General features: G+C 55.4%; 2 protein-coding genes across 7 annotated transcripts in view; one reads left to right on the forward strand and one right to left on the reverse strand.

The window, feature by feature from the left end:
- The first annotated feature begins 2 nt into the window (after positions 1-2).
- Sgsh (N-sulfoglucosamine sulfohydrolase) lies at positions 3-9,141 on the forward strand. The gene is made up of 8 exons (XM_020169027.2): positions 3-140; positions 2,222-2,382; positions 3,728-3,833; positions 4,076-4,226; positions 4,600-4,756; positions 5,068-5,149; positions 6,722-6,925; positions 7,733-9,141. The coding sequence occupies exons 1-8, from the start codon at positions 53-55 to the stop codon at positions 8,290-8,292; spliced, it is 1,509 nt and encodes a 502-aa protein (XP_020024616.1). The 5' UTR covers positions 3-52; the 3' UTR covers positions 8,293-9,141.
- A 103-nt stretch (positions 9,142-9,244) lies between these two features.
- The window catches only part of Card14 (caspase recruitment domain family member 14), a 40,359-nt gene continuing 35,426 nt past the window's right edge, over positions 9,245-14,177 (reverse strand). For 5 of the 6 annotated variants that reach the window (XM_074044941.1, XM_074044939.1, XM_074044942.1 and 2 more), the window contains 4 exons: positions 13,787-13,960; positions 11,510-11,631; positions 10,775-10,890; positions 9,245-10,163 (listed from right to left, as the gene is read on the reverse strand). In XM_074044941.1, the coding sequence (XP_073901042.1) occupies positions 9,956-10,163; positions 10,775-10,890; positions 11,510-11,631; positions 13,787-13,960 (620 nt within the window). In that variant the 3' untranslated portion in view covers positions 9,245-9,955. Of the gene's footprint in view, positions 10,164-10,770; positions 10,891-11,509; positions 11,632-13,786; positions 13,961-14,177 lie in introns of all 6 variants that reach the window. The other variant, XM_074044943.1, reaches the window with a different exon arrangement.

A 14,177-nucleotide genomic window follows, 5' to 3' on the forward strand; every position in this document is an offset into this window, starting at 1 on the left:
GGGCCAAACCCGGAGCTGCTGACCCAGCCCGGCGCGCAGAGCTGCCGCCGCCATGCGCAGCCCCGGGCCCGCCTGTTGCGCTCTGCTGCTCGTCCTGGGCCTCTGCCGGGCGCGTCCCCGCAACGTTCTGCTTATCCTCGGTGAGTGCTGCAGGCCCGGGCACTGGCCTCCTACGGCCACTTGTTGTCCCCGGAAGCGGCCACTCGCCCCCTCCCCACCAGTGGTCACTGCCGACCCCCGCGTGCTCTGCTCCTTGCAGTCGTTCTGCCATTCATTCCCTCTCGTACCCGCTCTCTGCAGTCCCCAGATTCTTCGCGGTTAGCGCCTTAGAGTGTGATGAGGCCTGGAGGGGTGAGCCCTTGCATCCAGCGCTCACACTTCTGCCTTCAATCCCTCTACCCCTGTCTGATCCTACCCCTCACCCTTACTCAGAACAGCCAGGACGACCTTTGGACCCCCAGCTCAGCATGCTGGATGGCTTTACAGAGCCTGGGGGTCCACAGAGCCCAGAGGAGGTGCTAAAAGAGGGGCTGACACCTAGGTCCCAAAGAAGTGGCAGGGGTGCTCTCTGCTCGCCTCCCTTTCCCTCCACTTGTAAGCTTGACCTTCCCTTTTCAGACCCCAGAGCATTGTGGCTCAGCTCTTCCTTCCAGGTCCAAGGGCACAACCCCACCCCCCCAGCTCAAGCCCCTCTCAGAAACCCCAAGTTCTTCCAGCACCCTGCTGTTCACGAGACTTCCTGTTTAGATGACAGGAATCCTGGTTCATGACAACACAACCCTTTTGAGGTCTGGCCCTCTGCCAGGCCAACTTTCTGATTAACTTTGTGGTCTCTGGGCAGGCACTTTAGCTAATTGTAACATAAACAACTCTTGTCAGACCAGCTCTAGGGGTGCTAGTGAAGGACTACCCTATATAGATCTGCACTGATTCCTTCCGGGAATGGGATTCATGCTGGAGGCTTCCAGAGCCCAAACCATGCAGCCTAGGGGTTATGTCCTGTCTTAGCTTGGGCGGCTGTAACAAAAAGCCCCAGACCAGGTGGCTGACACACAAATTTATTTCTCACAGTCTGGAGGCTGGAAGTCCAAGATCAGGGAGCCTCGCCATGGGGTTCTGGTGCGGGCCCTCTTCCTGGCATGCAGGCGGCTGCTGCCTCCCCATTTCCTTACGAGATTGGACCCTATCCTTATGGCCTCACTTAGTCTTCATTAAAGACCATGTCAGCAGACCCATTGGGGTTATGACTTCAGGATCAGAATTTGGGGAGGACGCAGTTGTTCCATTGCAGGGTCAAAGCCAAGTGCTGAGGTTTCTTGAACAGGCCTGGAAAAGGGCAGCATTGCCTTCTGTCCTGCCACAAGCTACACATCAAATGGCATGACCCCAGAACCCACTCCCATCCTCCAGCTTGCCTGGTGGCCATCAGCTCATACCCAGTGGGTCCAGGGGATGGAGGATCGTGGCCCAGCCAGAGGCTGACTGTCCCAGTCTGTATAAAGATGCATTGCCTTTGAAGCAGGTGGGGAAGGTGTTGTCCTGGGGGTTCCCTCTGGCTTCTGAGGTGCCTCTCATGTACTCCAGAACAGAGAGAAGCTTGATTGTGGCTGTAGGAGCAGGGAGGCCTGTCCCCACTCCCTTCTGCACAGCTGGGTGATCTTGGGCTCTGCACCTCACCACTCTGGGCCTCATTTGCTTCATATAGGTCAGAAGGATTAAACTAGACAATCTGCAAGGTCTCTGAACCTTTGGGAAGGGACTGTGCATAGTGAGAGATGGTGGTAGCATGCACACATGCAGATCCTCCTCAGATGTGCCCTAGGCACGACACTCCTAGTTACCACCTTGGGCAGTTTGTGCAGAGCCCAGGATTGCCTAGTGCCCAGGATATGCCTAGTGTTGTGGCATGTCTATACACAGCACAACCACCTGCTAAAATGCCTGCCTGGGTAGCGTGCCTGCTGGAATCACACCTGCTGTCAATGTACCCACCTGCACTTCAGGTATTGGGTACCATGCGTGCCATGGTATCATCGCTGCCTGCTAACTTAGTCATCCATGCCTGCCTGGGTAGCGTGCCTACTGCGTATCATGCCCTCTGGTGTCTTTCCCTTTTGGGCATCACTGGCCAAGCCTTCACAGCATCACCTCAGGTCTCTTCCACTCCCTGGCACTGCTCCTCCTGGCCCCAGCCCATGTCCTCTGTCTCTGTCTTCCTCAGCGGACGATGGAGGCTTTGAGAGTGGCGCATACAACAACAGTGCCATCTCCACCCCTCACCTGGATGCCCTGGCCCGCCGCAGTCTCATCTTCCGCAATGCCTTTACCTCCGTCAGCAGTTGCTCTCCCAGCCGTGCCAGCCTCCTCACTGGCCTGCCCCAGGTGAGGGTGGCCAGGAGTAAGAGGAGTAGGTGGGAAGGGGAGGGTGGGCAGGCCTCTGCTGCAGGGAACCACCTGTCTCCCTGAGGGTGCTGCCTGCTTTCTTTCCCATGCCCGGGGCCAGGCACAGCTGAGTGCTCTCAAGTGCAGCCCTGGGGTTCTGACTCCCCACTTCAGCAGAGCTGGCTCCACTCTTTCTGCGGTCTTGAGCTAATAGCTTCCCTGTCTGTGCCTCAGTTTCCTCATCTGTGCAAGACATCACTCACAGGGTCATCATGGGGGGCTTTGTGGGTAAGGTGGTTAGCACAGAGCCTGTACACCCACTCTGAAACTCCTGTCACCGTGGCATCTCAGGCACTCCCATGGGGACAACAGCTGTGTTGTTAAGGCACTTGCTCTCTTTTTTATTATGGCAAAGTATCCATGCATTAAATTTGCCATCTTAACCATTTTTAAGTGCACAGTCAGTGACAGTGAGTATATCCTCTGCGTTGTGCAGCCAGTCCCACCTCCATCCCCAAACCGAAGCTCTGCACCCATTAAACACTATCTCCCATCCCCCGCCAGCCCACAGCAATCCCTGTTCCTCTAAGGTCCTTTTATAAGTAGAGTCATATGGTATTTATGCTTTTGTGAGTGGCTGTTTCACCGAGTAGAGTTCGTTCATGCCACAGCTTGTGTCAGAACTTCCTTCCTTTCAAAGGCTGATGACATCCCCTTGTGTGGATTGGCCACACCTTGCTTCTCCATTCATCCATCTGTGTACTCGTGGGCTGTCTCCACCTTTGACGGTTGTGAGGAGGTGTGCAGGGCACTTACTTTTCTTCTACGTCTTTTGATAATACCGTGTTGTAAGCGAACATATTCTCTCCGCAAGTCCCCATGAGAGGCTGGGGCTGAGCAGCAGGCATTCGTGGAGGGGAGCATGTACTCAGACACCTCCTGAAAGGTACATCTGGTAGCTGAGGGCCGTGCTGCTTCCAGACAGTGGGCTGCAGGTGGGAGGCAGCTCTTCCTTCCTTCTGTCCATCTCTCTCAATGGTCTGAATTTTTAACCTGTACAGTGACTTCTTTTAAAATACAAAATAACTGGGTAATAGCAAAAATGATGCTTTCTCTTTCCCGCTATGATGATCATAACTGGAAAAGTTGTACAAAGCACATCCTCCAGGTCCACTTCCTTCCTGCTGATGTCCTGCTGTCACAGGAGAGACCTGCAGCTTGTTGGGCAGGGAGCGGGATTGGGAGGAAATCCCCCCAGGGTGCTGGCCGTGCTAAAGGGCCCCTGGGGTGGGGGAGATGAGGGGTTGGGGAGCAGGGGCTCTGCCTCACAGAGTCCTTCCCACAGCACCAGAATGGTATGTATGGGCTGCACCAGGACATGCACCACTTCAGCTCCTTCGACAAGGTGCAGAGCCTGCCGCTGCTGCTCAGCCAGGCTGGTGTGCGCACAGGTGAGGTGTCCTGCCTGAGGGTGGGGTACAGGTGTGCTGGCCTCCTCTCTGGACCCTCCGTGCCCTGTAGCTTGAGGCCAGAACCGGGAGTTCTTAGCCACTCTCAGCTCATGTGGCTGCCCTCAGCCCTCGTCCCACGGATCTGGGCTAGGACCTCCTGGTTGGGCTGTGGCTGCCCACCTACAGCAGTAGCCCTCTCTGGGGACAGAGAGGGCTCTGGACAGGCCTCTTGCCCACCGCAGGCATCATTGGGAAGAAGCACGTGGGACCGGAGGGAGTGTACCCGTTTGACTTTGCGTACACGGAGGAGAATGGCTCTGTGCTCCAGGTGGGGCGGAACATCACAAGAATTAAGCTGCTAGTCCGGAAATTCCTGCAGACTCAGGACGACAGGTACAAGGAGTCCTGAGCACCCCATTACCCTTAAGCATAGCCAGACCTCAGCCTTCAACCTGGACTCACATCCCAGGGTCTTCAGTTGAAATTGCCACAGTCCCCAGGTGCTTGAGCTGAGGGCAGGGGGAAAAGACTCCAGAAACTGAAGTTAGTATAAACAGAAGAGACGACTTGGGGAAATTGAGGCAGTGAGGATAATAGAATGACCTTCAGATAGAAAACAGGGCAAAGTGGAGAATGTGTTCTTGCCTAAAGAACAGGGCCCTCGAGGATGGAAAGTCAAGGCTTTGGCCAAGCCAGGTGGGGGGGGTCAGCCCATAGGACCTTGACCTCGATACCGAGCCCTTCCCCCCTCCCCCACCCCATTTAGGTCCTTCTTCCTCTATGTGGCCTTCCATGACCCTCACCGCTGTGGCCATTCCCAGCCCCAGTACGGAACCTTCTGTGAGAAGTTCGGCAGCGGGGAGAGAGGCATGGGGCGTATACCAGACTGGACACCCCAGACCTACAACCCTCGGGATGTGCTGGTATGAGGGGCCCTTGCTGTGCCTCCAAGATGCTCAGCAGCGTTCATCCCAGGGCCTTATCCCAGATAGGTGACATTAATACCTAAGAGGAGACCCCTGACTAAGTGGACTGGGGGGTTCCCCTCTGTGGGCCACAGAGAGAGCTGTGATGTTTCCAACCAGTCCGTTGTCAGGAGGAAGGAGGTGGCAGACCCTGGGGAGAAGGCTGACACTTTGTCCCCTGTCCCAGCTCAAGGGCGGGCCCCCTCCTTCTCCCACTCTCCCTCCCCTAACCTGTTCTAAGCCTGACTTTCACCACCTGTCTTCCCTAGGTACCTTACTTTGTCCCTGACACACCAGCAGCCCGAGCTGACCTGGCTGCTCAGTACACCACCATTGGCCGGATGGACCAAGGTGGGTTCTGGGAAGCTAGGGAGTGGGGTATGCTGACTCTCCCTTCCCACCCCCGAGCCTCATGAGACCCTCTCGCTGGGTCGGGCGCAGCCCAGGTGGGTCCCACCTGGAGAAGTGTGTGAGCAGAGCCCACATTTAGGGAACTAACTGGACATGGGTGGACTTGGGCAGCCCTGTCTTATGGGTCACCAGGACGCACTCCCAGCTGCCCTGCTGCAGAACTGCAGAACTGCTCCCGGCCCAGGCCCTTCAGGTGCCCCAGGGGTTGGGGAATGCTCATTCTTCCAGCAGTGGGATCAGATCAGACGAGGGGTGTGGGGGTGCCCAGATTTTGCAGATATAAAACTTGATGCTATAACAACGTACCACAAGTTCCAGATGTGCGATGCAGAAATCTGTGTGCTCGTGACTCTAGAGACCAGAATTCTAAAGTGGACTCTCCTGCCTCTTCCAGCTTCTGGAGCTGGGGAGACTCTGGCACCCCTCAGCCTGCAGCCACATCTCTGCAGCATTTGGTTCCAACTTCATGTGGCTATCTTCACTGTCTGTCTTCTATTTTGTCTGCCTTTCCTCTTTGTTTTTTTGGAAGGACTGGGGTTTGCACTCAGGGCTTTGAGCCTGCAAAGCAGACGCTCTATCACTCGAGCTGTGAAATCAGTCCATTTTGCTTCGGTTATTTTGGAGATGGGGGTCTCAGGAACTATTTGCCCAGACTGGCCTTGAACCACGATCCTCCTGGTCTCAGTCTCCCAAGTTGCTAGGATTACAGGCATGAGCCGTAAGTGCCTGGCTGCACCTCCTTTTCCTCTAAGGACCCTTGTCATTGGATTTAGGACCCACTCGAGGACTTCAGGATGATCTCATTCTGGGATCCTTAATGTCATCGTCAGAGTTTCTTCTTTGAAATAAAGTCACATTCTCAGGGTCCAATGGATATGTCGTGAGGGAGGACGTGCCAGTCCCCTGCAGGAGATTAATACTTTTAACCATGTCCCTTTTGGTCCCATTAAGGCCCTGGGAAGAGGGCGTGGAGGAAATCCCATCTTCAAGCCCCTGCCCAGGCTGTCTCTCTGCCGCAGGGGAAAAACATGAAATTCCAAAACACAGAAACCCATGTGGGCAGTAGCTAACGGCAGTGCCACTGGGCGCCGGTGGCTCACAGCTGTAATCCTAGCTACTCAGGAGGCAGAGATCAGGAGGACCACAGTTCAAAGCCAGCTGGAAAATAGTTCAACCGACCCTATCTTGAAAACACAAAAAGAGGGCTGGGCATAGTGGCTCAAGTGGTAAGAGCACCTATATAGCAAGCAGGAGGCCCTGAGTTCAAACCCCAGTACTGCCAAAAGAAAAAGAAAAAAAAAGTGATAGCAGTACCTAGTGATGACTGGGTGGGGTCTCTGGAGCCTGTGTGGCCTGCTGAGAACGGGGAGCTAGGTGGTATTGGACAGGAGGCTGAGCTGACAGGAAGAACCACAGAGGTGTTTTAAGGTCCAGAAAGTAACGGAGTCCAGTGGCGACGAAGTGCTGAGTCTATATACATGGCTGAGCCAGGCTCCCTCCCCCCACCCGCAGGGATTGGACTTGTGCTCCAGGAGCTGCGTGGAGCTGGTGTCCTGAACGACACCCTGGTCATCTTCACGTCGGACAATGGGATCCCCTTCCCCAGCGGCAGGACCAACCTGTACCGGCCGGGTACCGCTGAACCCTTGCTGGTCTCATCCCCACGGCACCCGCAACGCTGGGGCCAGGTCAGCGAGGCCTATGTGAGCCTCCTAGGTATGGGTTTGTCTGTCTCACGCAAGGAAGGGTGTGGAAGTGAACGTCCAATAGGACTGTCACATGTCAGGTGTCGCTGTATTCCTGAGAGCTAGCGTGGTGCCACCTAAGAAGGATGGTCATGTCCATGCCACAAATGAGCAGTAGAATCATTTGGGATGCTTGTTCATGTCAGATCGCAACCTCCAGTGTCTGACAAGTTCCAAGGTGATGTCAGTGCTGTGGGCCTGGCAACCCCTGCCCCCTATGCTGCCTTCCTGAGGGACCCAGAGTCCCTTGTGACCCTGCTCATCTCTAAGAGGGCCTCGGGTTGTCTAGCCCTACTGCACACGAGTGAACAAAACTAGCGGTACGGGGACAGAGAGAGACGGGGGTGAGCTTGGTCCTGGCACTTCGCGGTGCCCTGCCCACTACCTGGAAGAGCTCCCTGGGGGCTGCTTCCACTCAAGCTTTGGCTCCCTCCAGCTCAGGGCCCACTTCTCTCTTTGGTACCCACCATGAACATGGGGGTGCTGTGACCCAGCACCGAGTGAACAGACAAGCCCTCCTACCTTGGGTGGCCCTTCTGGTCTGTAGGATTTTAGAAGACCCTAAATATCATCAAGCAAGAGCCTGTGGTCATACCATTAATGGCCTCATGGTCCAGAGAAGGCCAGTGGTGAGAGGCATCGGTCAAAGCAACAGCTTCCCACCAGTAATCTGGTCTTATAAGGTGCCCATGGGTTTTCTGGGGTGCTTCTGACTTAGTCCTCTAAAGGGGCTCTGTGCCCTGCAGGGACTCTGCCTGAGTGGCTCTTTCCTTTCTAGACCTCACACCCACCATCTTGGATTGGTTCTCCATCCCCTACCCCAGCTATGCCATCTTTGGCTCAAAGACTGTCCAGCTGACAGGCCGGTCCCTTCTGCCAGCGCTGGAGGCAGAACCTGCGTGGGCCACAGTCTTTGGCAGCCACAGCCACCACGAGGTCACCATGTTCTACCCCATGCGCTCTGTGTACCACCAGAACTTCCACCTGGTACACAACCTTGGCTTCAAGATGCCTTTTCCTATCGACCAGGACTTCTATGTTTCGCCAACCTTTCAGGACCTTCTGAACCGCACTATGGCCGGTCAGCCCACAGGCTGGTACAAGGACCTCCACCACTACTACTACCGGGAGCACTGGGAGCTCTTTGATGTCAGCCAGGACCCCCACGAAACCCAGAACCTAGCTGCTGACCCACGCTTTGCACAGGTGCTGGAGGTGCTGAAGGACCACCTGTTCAAGTGGCAGTGGGCAACCCATGACCCCTGGGTATGCGCCCCTGATGGCATTCTGGAGGAGAAGCTCTCTCCTCAGTGCCGTCCTCTCCACAACGAGCTGTGACCATCCCTGGGCACTGCCTGCTACCCCTTCCTAGATGTGGCTAAGGGACGAAGGAGGCAGCACCAACAGTCTCTCCCTCCCTCCATCCGTCCTCAGATACCTCTGCCATCTCATTCCTGCCTCCTGGAAGGGACACCCAAGTTGTGCCCCGCCCATTACTGTCACCATAGCAGGGGACCCTGCTGCTCTTGTGTTTGAGCTGTTTTCCAGCACAGGAATTCTAGGGGAGACTCTGGCACAGGGCAAGGTCCCCAGTTTGGGATGGGCTTGGGGACCTGCAGGTGGAGGGGCAGAGACTCAGGTTTGAGACCCTCTTTAGTTTGGAACCTGTGGATGTTTCTAAGCCGTTCGCCCAAGAGGAGCCCGGGGTTCTGTGTCCCATGCGGGTGGCAGGCAGGTTCAGAACTGCAGGTCTGCTTTCACCAACCTTGGGCTGGAGGAGGCCTTTGCACCGCCACGGGCTTGCTCCTGTGCCTTCCCCGAGTCAGGGTCTCATGTCTGCCCTGGTAGGGCTTTCATGGATTCTTGGCAGTGATGAGCTTCCTCCTGTGGTCCTGGACACAACTCATCCTACTTTTTGAGAGTGGCCAAGGATGAGAGTGTGACAGTGCTCCACGGCTGTGGCTTGGGTTACTTGTCCTTGTGTGACGCCAGCATCTAACTCCACACTTGCCCTTCTTCCACCCAGCATAGGAGCAGAAGCTCAGCCTGGAAAACCTAGAGAGGCCTCTCACCCTCTTGTGGGGGGGGGGGGACTCCACCATCCACTCCATACTGGGGGGTGGGAAGGAAGCCACAGGCCCCAGCGTTGTAAAAACTTTTTATTTTAGTAAAATATACAGAAATTCACTTTTTGAACTAATTTCTGATACTAGCAACCTGAATTCTAGGACATCCTGATTCAGGGACACTGTCAAAATGACAGTCTACCACAGTCCCAGGAAGTGGGAGTCAAGGCCAGGTTGGGGGGGGGCCTCTTCCAAGGTGTGCTTGAGGGATTCCACGCCCTGGGGGTGGAACAAAGAAGCTGGGCCCCTGTGGGAAGGGCCTGGAGCGGGCAGTGCCAGGTTGGAGAGGCAGTTCTCGGCCAGAACAGTCCTGTGTCCTGGGCCAGGCATGTGGGTCACCAGACGCAGACCCACTGAAATCACAATCCACCATGGGGACTTCATTTGCAGGTTAACAGACGGGTGTCCGACCTAGAGGTTCTGACTTAGAGCACGGATGTCAGGAGCTGAGAAAGCTTAGCCAGGGCTACAGTACATGGGTTCTGTGCCTCTGCCCTGGGCACGGGCAGGTGCTCTGGAGAGTTTGGAAAGTACCCTTTGACACCTTGAAATGTAAGAATGGGCAGCCCCCACGTTTCCACCAGGTCTGGGCCCCTCACACACTGCAGAAATGTTCTCGGGCTTCTTGCTGGGCCCAGACTACAACTGGGCAAGGGGTGGAGATAGTTTACGCAGAAAAGTGAGCAGCTGTGGTGACTTTGCCATTTGTCACCTGCACATGAAGAGGGTGCAAGGTTAGACCCCAACCAGAGAAGGAACGGTGGGGTCTGTGTGCTGAGCAGCACCGGCTGTGCCCAAGGCCCTGAGCTCAAAGGATAAGGTAGCATTAGCAGGCACATGGAAGTCCCCACAGCCCCTGGAGGGGCGAAAGTGCTTCAGCAGGGGCTCTGCTCTGTCCACACCACTTTCTTCTGCTCATCTGCAATGGCCAGGCGGACACAGCTGAGCAAGCTGTCTAGGTCACTCCAGCTATCGGGGGCCAGGCTGCTGTACAGACAGGGGACTTTGTCCAGTTCTCCATCCTCCTGCCTGGCCGCCTCCAGGAGCTGCTCCTCCGAGGTGTGGAGCCGCTGCAGGCGCTTCCTGCATGGCAGAGACAGCAGGAACTTAGGGGACAGCAAGGAAGGCCAAGAAAGCAGCCACACTGCTTCCCAGTACAGAACCCCAGGAGGAACCCAGGCCTGGGGTTCACATCTGCTGAGACACCCCTGGATGCAGCACAGTTGCTCCACCTAGAGGGCAACCTTGCAAAGAAGCCAGGACGGGGCCCCAAGTGCCATTCCACGGATGGGGGCCATTGTGTAGAATCCAGTCTCACTTTCCAAAGTAGACGGGTTAGCAGAACATCTGTTTGCCCCCAGCCATAAGTCAAGTAATGGTTATCAGCATTTTTTTTTTTTTGTCCTCAACATGGATTAGATTCTGTGAGCCCCACAAAGTGTGTGGCTTTAATCTAGCTAGGCCAGGCGGTGGGCAGGTTCTCCTGCAGGAGGCAGTCAGAGCTCTTCCTCAGGCTGTGGGGGGCACTGCTAATTAGCACATCCAAGGGCCAGAGCAGCAAGAGTCATGGAAACCCCTTACCACACTCTGCAGGCACCTGCCAGCTTGATTGCCTGTCCCAACCCCAGTGCCCAGCATTGCTGCTCAGCTCCCAGTGGGACAAGCCCGCTGCCCAGCCCCCAGCATGTACCTACTTGAGTTTCTTCGCTGTCTTCTCATTGACAGAGACATGGATGATGATGGGGAAAATATCCATCCTGTGCAGGACACAGACACTGTCCAGCCGGATGTCCAGGAAGGCGTGGACATTCTTTGGGGGGAGGGAGAAATAGGTCAAACCCATGGGCCCCAGGTCTTGGGGGAAGTGAAAGGAGCCCTCTGTGTAGGGTGCAGTGGGCCCCAGATAGAGTGGATGGGTAAGGGAGATGGGGAGAGTGACCCACTCTGTACCAGGGTGCTTGTTACACATAATCTTAAGTGTTTCCAGCCATTTGATTTTCCCTGGGGAAAATCTAGAGCTGCAAGTCTTTGGGAGTGAGGAAGACTGCATGGGGTGCAGGTCTGTCGCCCTCCATGGGGTGGGGGGCTGGGGGCTGGGGCTTCCCACTCCGTGTAAGTGCAAAAGTTCATAGTTCACGGTGTCAGAGTTCTCTTCATATGTTTGAGCCTTCAAGCTTGGGACTGTTGTTATGGCTGGTTTTTCTACTCATTGGCAAACACTTATTAAACATCTCCCAAGTTAAAACTGAGGCTCATGGAGTAAACTTGCCCAAGAGCACACAGATGCTAAATGGCAGAATTGGTCTTTCTGTCCCTCCCACTGAACATCAAGCTGGGATGTTAGGGCCTCAGAGGTCAGTCCCCAAGTCCTCTGCCAGTCCCAAGGGGAGCTGCCATCCCCAGAGTGGTCCCCAAGCCCCATCTCCTACCATCTCCATGAGGGACTCTACAGCTTGGCGGGTCACCCAGCAGAGGCCACTTGACGCTTCTCCCTCCTGGATGATATCCCCTCTCTGGCTCCAGGTGTCATACTCCTCTTGGCTCAAGTACTCTGGAGGTGACATTGGGTGGGGTGGTCACATACTCAGCTCCTGAGAGAGCCCAGCTGAGGACCTCTGCCAGGTCTGAGAGGAGCCCTTCCTAGGGCGACCACTGTACCAAGCTGTCTACACTTTTTCACCTGGAGGAGTCTGCCAGGCCACTCACCCTGAACTATGGGGACACAGCAGGTACACCCTGGAGGGGGAATGTGGACTGGGGAGGAGTGAATGGATATATGGAAGAATAAACTGGTGAATGGATGGACAGAGGGACAGGTGGTTGTGTGGATAACCACCCCTCCACACACACATTAATTCCCCAGGCTCCAAACTTATATATCCAACTTCTTATATGCAGAAAAGCCATGAATTCCTTGAATTGCTGCTTCTTGTTCAGGAGCAGTTTTGTTCCCCAGAGGATGCTTTTCAGTTGTCACAGTGTGTTTGTCGGGGTTGGGGGGTGGGCATGGCATCAACAGGGATGAAGCCAAGGTGCTTCCCAACCCCTTACACTGCTTAGGACAGTCCCCCACCATGGATAAGTTGAAAACCCTGCTCTAAACGTAGACACCCCACTTTTACCTCACTTCTGAACAGGTTTCTCTTGGTTCTGGCCACCCCGGCCCCAGGTTAGATTGCACCTGCCTCCTTCCTGGCCTGTCCTCCTTGCCTGAGGCACCTGCTTTGGGGCTGCCCAGTGCTGTACACAGCTCTGCACTGCAGTGGGGCGGTGCCGCCACGGCCCTGGGGTCCCAGGGGTCCAGCACATTCCCTGGTCCCTAGCTGAGCTTCCATCGCTTTTAAGATGAGCATTCAAAAATCAAGCCTGAGTGAGTCTTCTTATTAAAAACTGTCATGGAATCTCTCCCTTGTGTGTTGTATAAGGCTGCACATCCGGCCCCACTCAGCAGTGGCTCAGGCCCACCGTGTCCTATGCTCCTGTGCCTTAACACACCCTGCCCAGCTGCCGGGCCTGCCTCACTGCCTCCTGCTTACTACCTCCTGCCCATCTGCCCTCTCCAGTTTGTCCCTTTGCCTCCCACAGAATCCACAGCTGCCTTTCTGGGCACCTATGGAGCTCATAGTGACTGACCTCATTCTACCCACCAGCCCTAACGGTTTCTAAAGGGACTGGTGGGCCCCTGGGGGGCCTCTGGGACTCAGTTTCTCCTGCAGCCCCACAGAGACTTGCACAGATAGGTGCTCAGTAGAGGAACCTCATGGATGTGCTTGCTTCCTTTCTCCTCTGTGAATGTCAAGAGGGCAGGACAAGGCCCTACCCACCCCCGGGTGTAACCCCACACCTGCCAGCCAGCCTATCCTGCTGAGCAGCCACTCAGCCTTGGGTTACCTGGCTGTCCAGGAAGCTGCCTGAGTGAGTGGATAGTGGATAGTGCCCCAGACTGTGCTACCTCATTAATTCAAGTGTGTTTGCCAAGAGCTATTGCTGGGTGCAACAGTGCTACCCCATTCATGCCACACAGAACCTCAAAATGGGACCTTACTTGGAAATAGGGTCTTGAGAGAAGACCAGATGAGGTCACACTTATGTGGACCCTCAATCCAATGACTGGTGTCCTACATAGGAAGACCATGTGAACACAGAAGGAAAAAGGCCATTGACTGCCACGGCTGAGATGGGAGCAATGCAGCCACAAGCCAAGGACCCCAAGCTCCCCATTGATGAAAGAGGCCAGGAAGGATTCACCCCTGGAACCTCCAGAGACAGCATGGCCTGCCAAAGCTCTGAGATCAGGTCTGCCCTGCAGAACTTTGAGATGATAATTTCTATCATTTAAAATCCCCAGTGTGGCCTGGCGCCTGTAATCCTAGCTACTTGCGAAGCTGAGATCAGGAGGGTTGAGTTTCGAGGGCAGTCCGGGCAAATAGTTTTCGAGAGCCCACCATCAAAAACAACTACAGCAAAATGGACTGGAGGTGTGGTTCAAGCATAGAATGTCTGCTTTGTAAGTGTGAAGCCCTGAGCTCAAACCCCAGTCCTGCCCCCCTCCCCCCAAAAAAAATTAACCTTCAGTTTGCAGTCATTTGTTATGGTGGCCCAAGGAGAATTGCATATCACCTGCACACTGCTCCCAGTACAGATAAAGCTTCTGGCAGGGCTTTGCCTGGCAGCCTTGCCCAGCCGCCTCACAGGTGAGCATGTACCTGCTGGGCACTTCTTAAATCCTGGAAGGAGGCACAGCTTTTTGCTCAGGAGCTTCCCAACCACCCTGGGCACGAAGAGCACAGGCCGGGGCCGGACGGGCCTGTGGGGGTGTGCCAGGGTGTAGGGCACCAGGGTGAAGCAGCTCTCGGCCCAGAAGCATGTGCTGGCACCATCTGTGGAGGACAGGGGCCGTGAGTGAGTGCTGTGCTCTAGCCCACCCTCCAGAAGGGACTAGGCCAGCTTTGCTGACTGCTGTAGCCCCGGCACCTGGAATTACACGGGACACACACTCAGCTCTAACGGGACTAATTACACTTCAACAACCACCTCCAAGAAAGAGGTGTCTTTGCGCGCATCGGTTACATCACTGGTGGCTGTCTGGGCGCAGCC

The sequence above is a fragment of the Castor canadensis genome, chromosome 11, assembly GCF_047511655.1.
Source record: "Castor canadensis chromosome 11, mCasCan1.hap1v2, whole genome shotgun sequence".
NCBI lineage: Eukaryota > Metazoa > Chordata > Mammalia > Rodentia > Castoridae > Castor > Castor canadensis.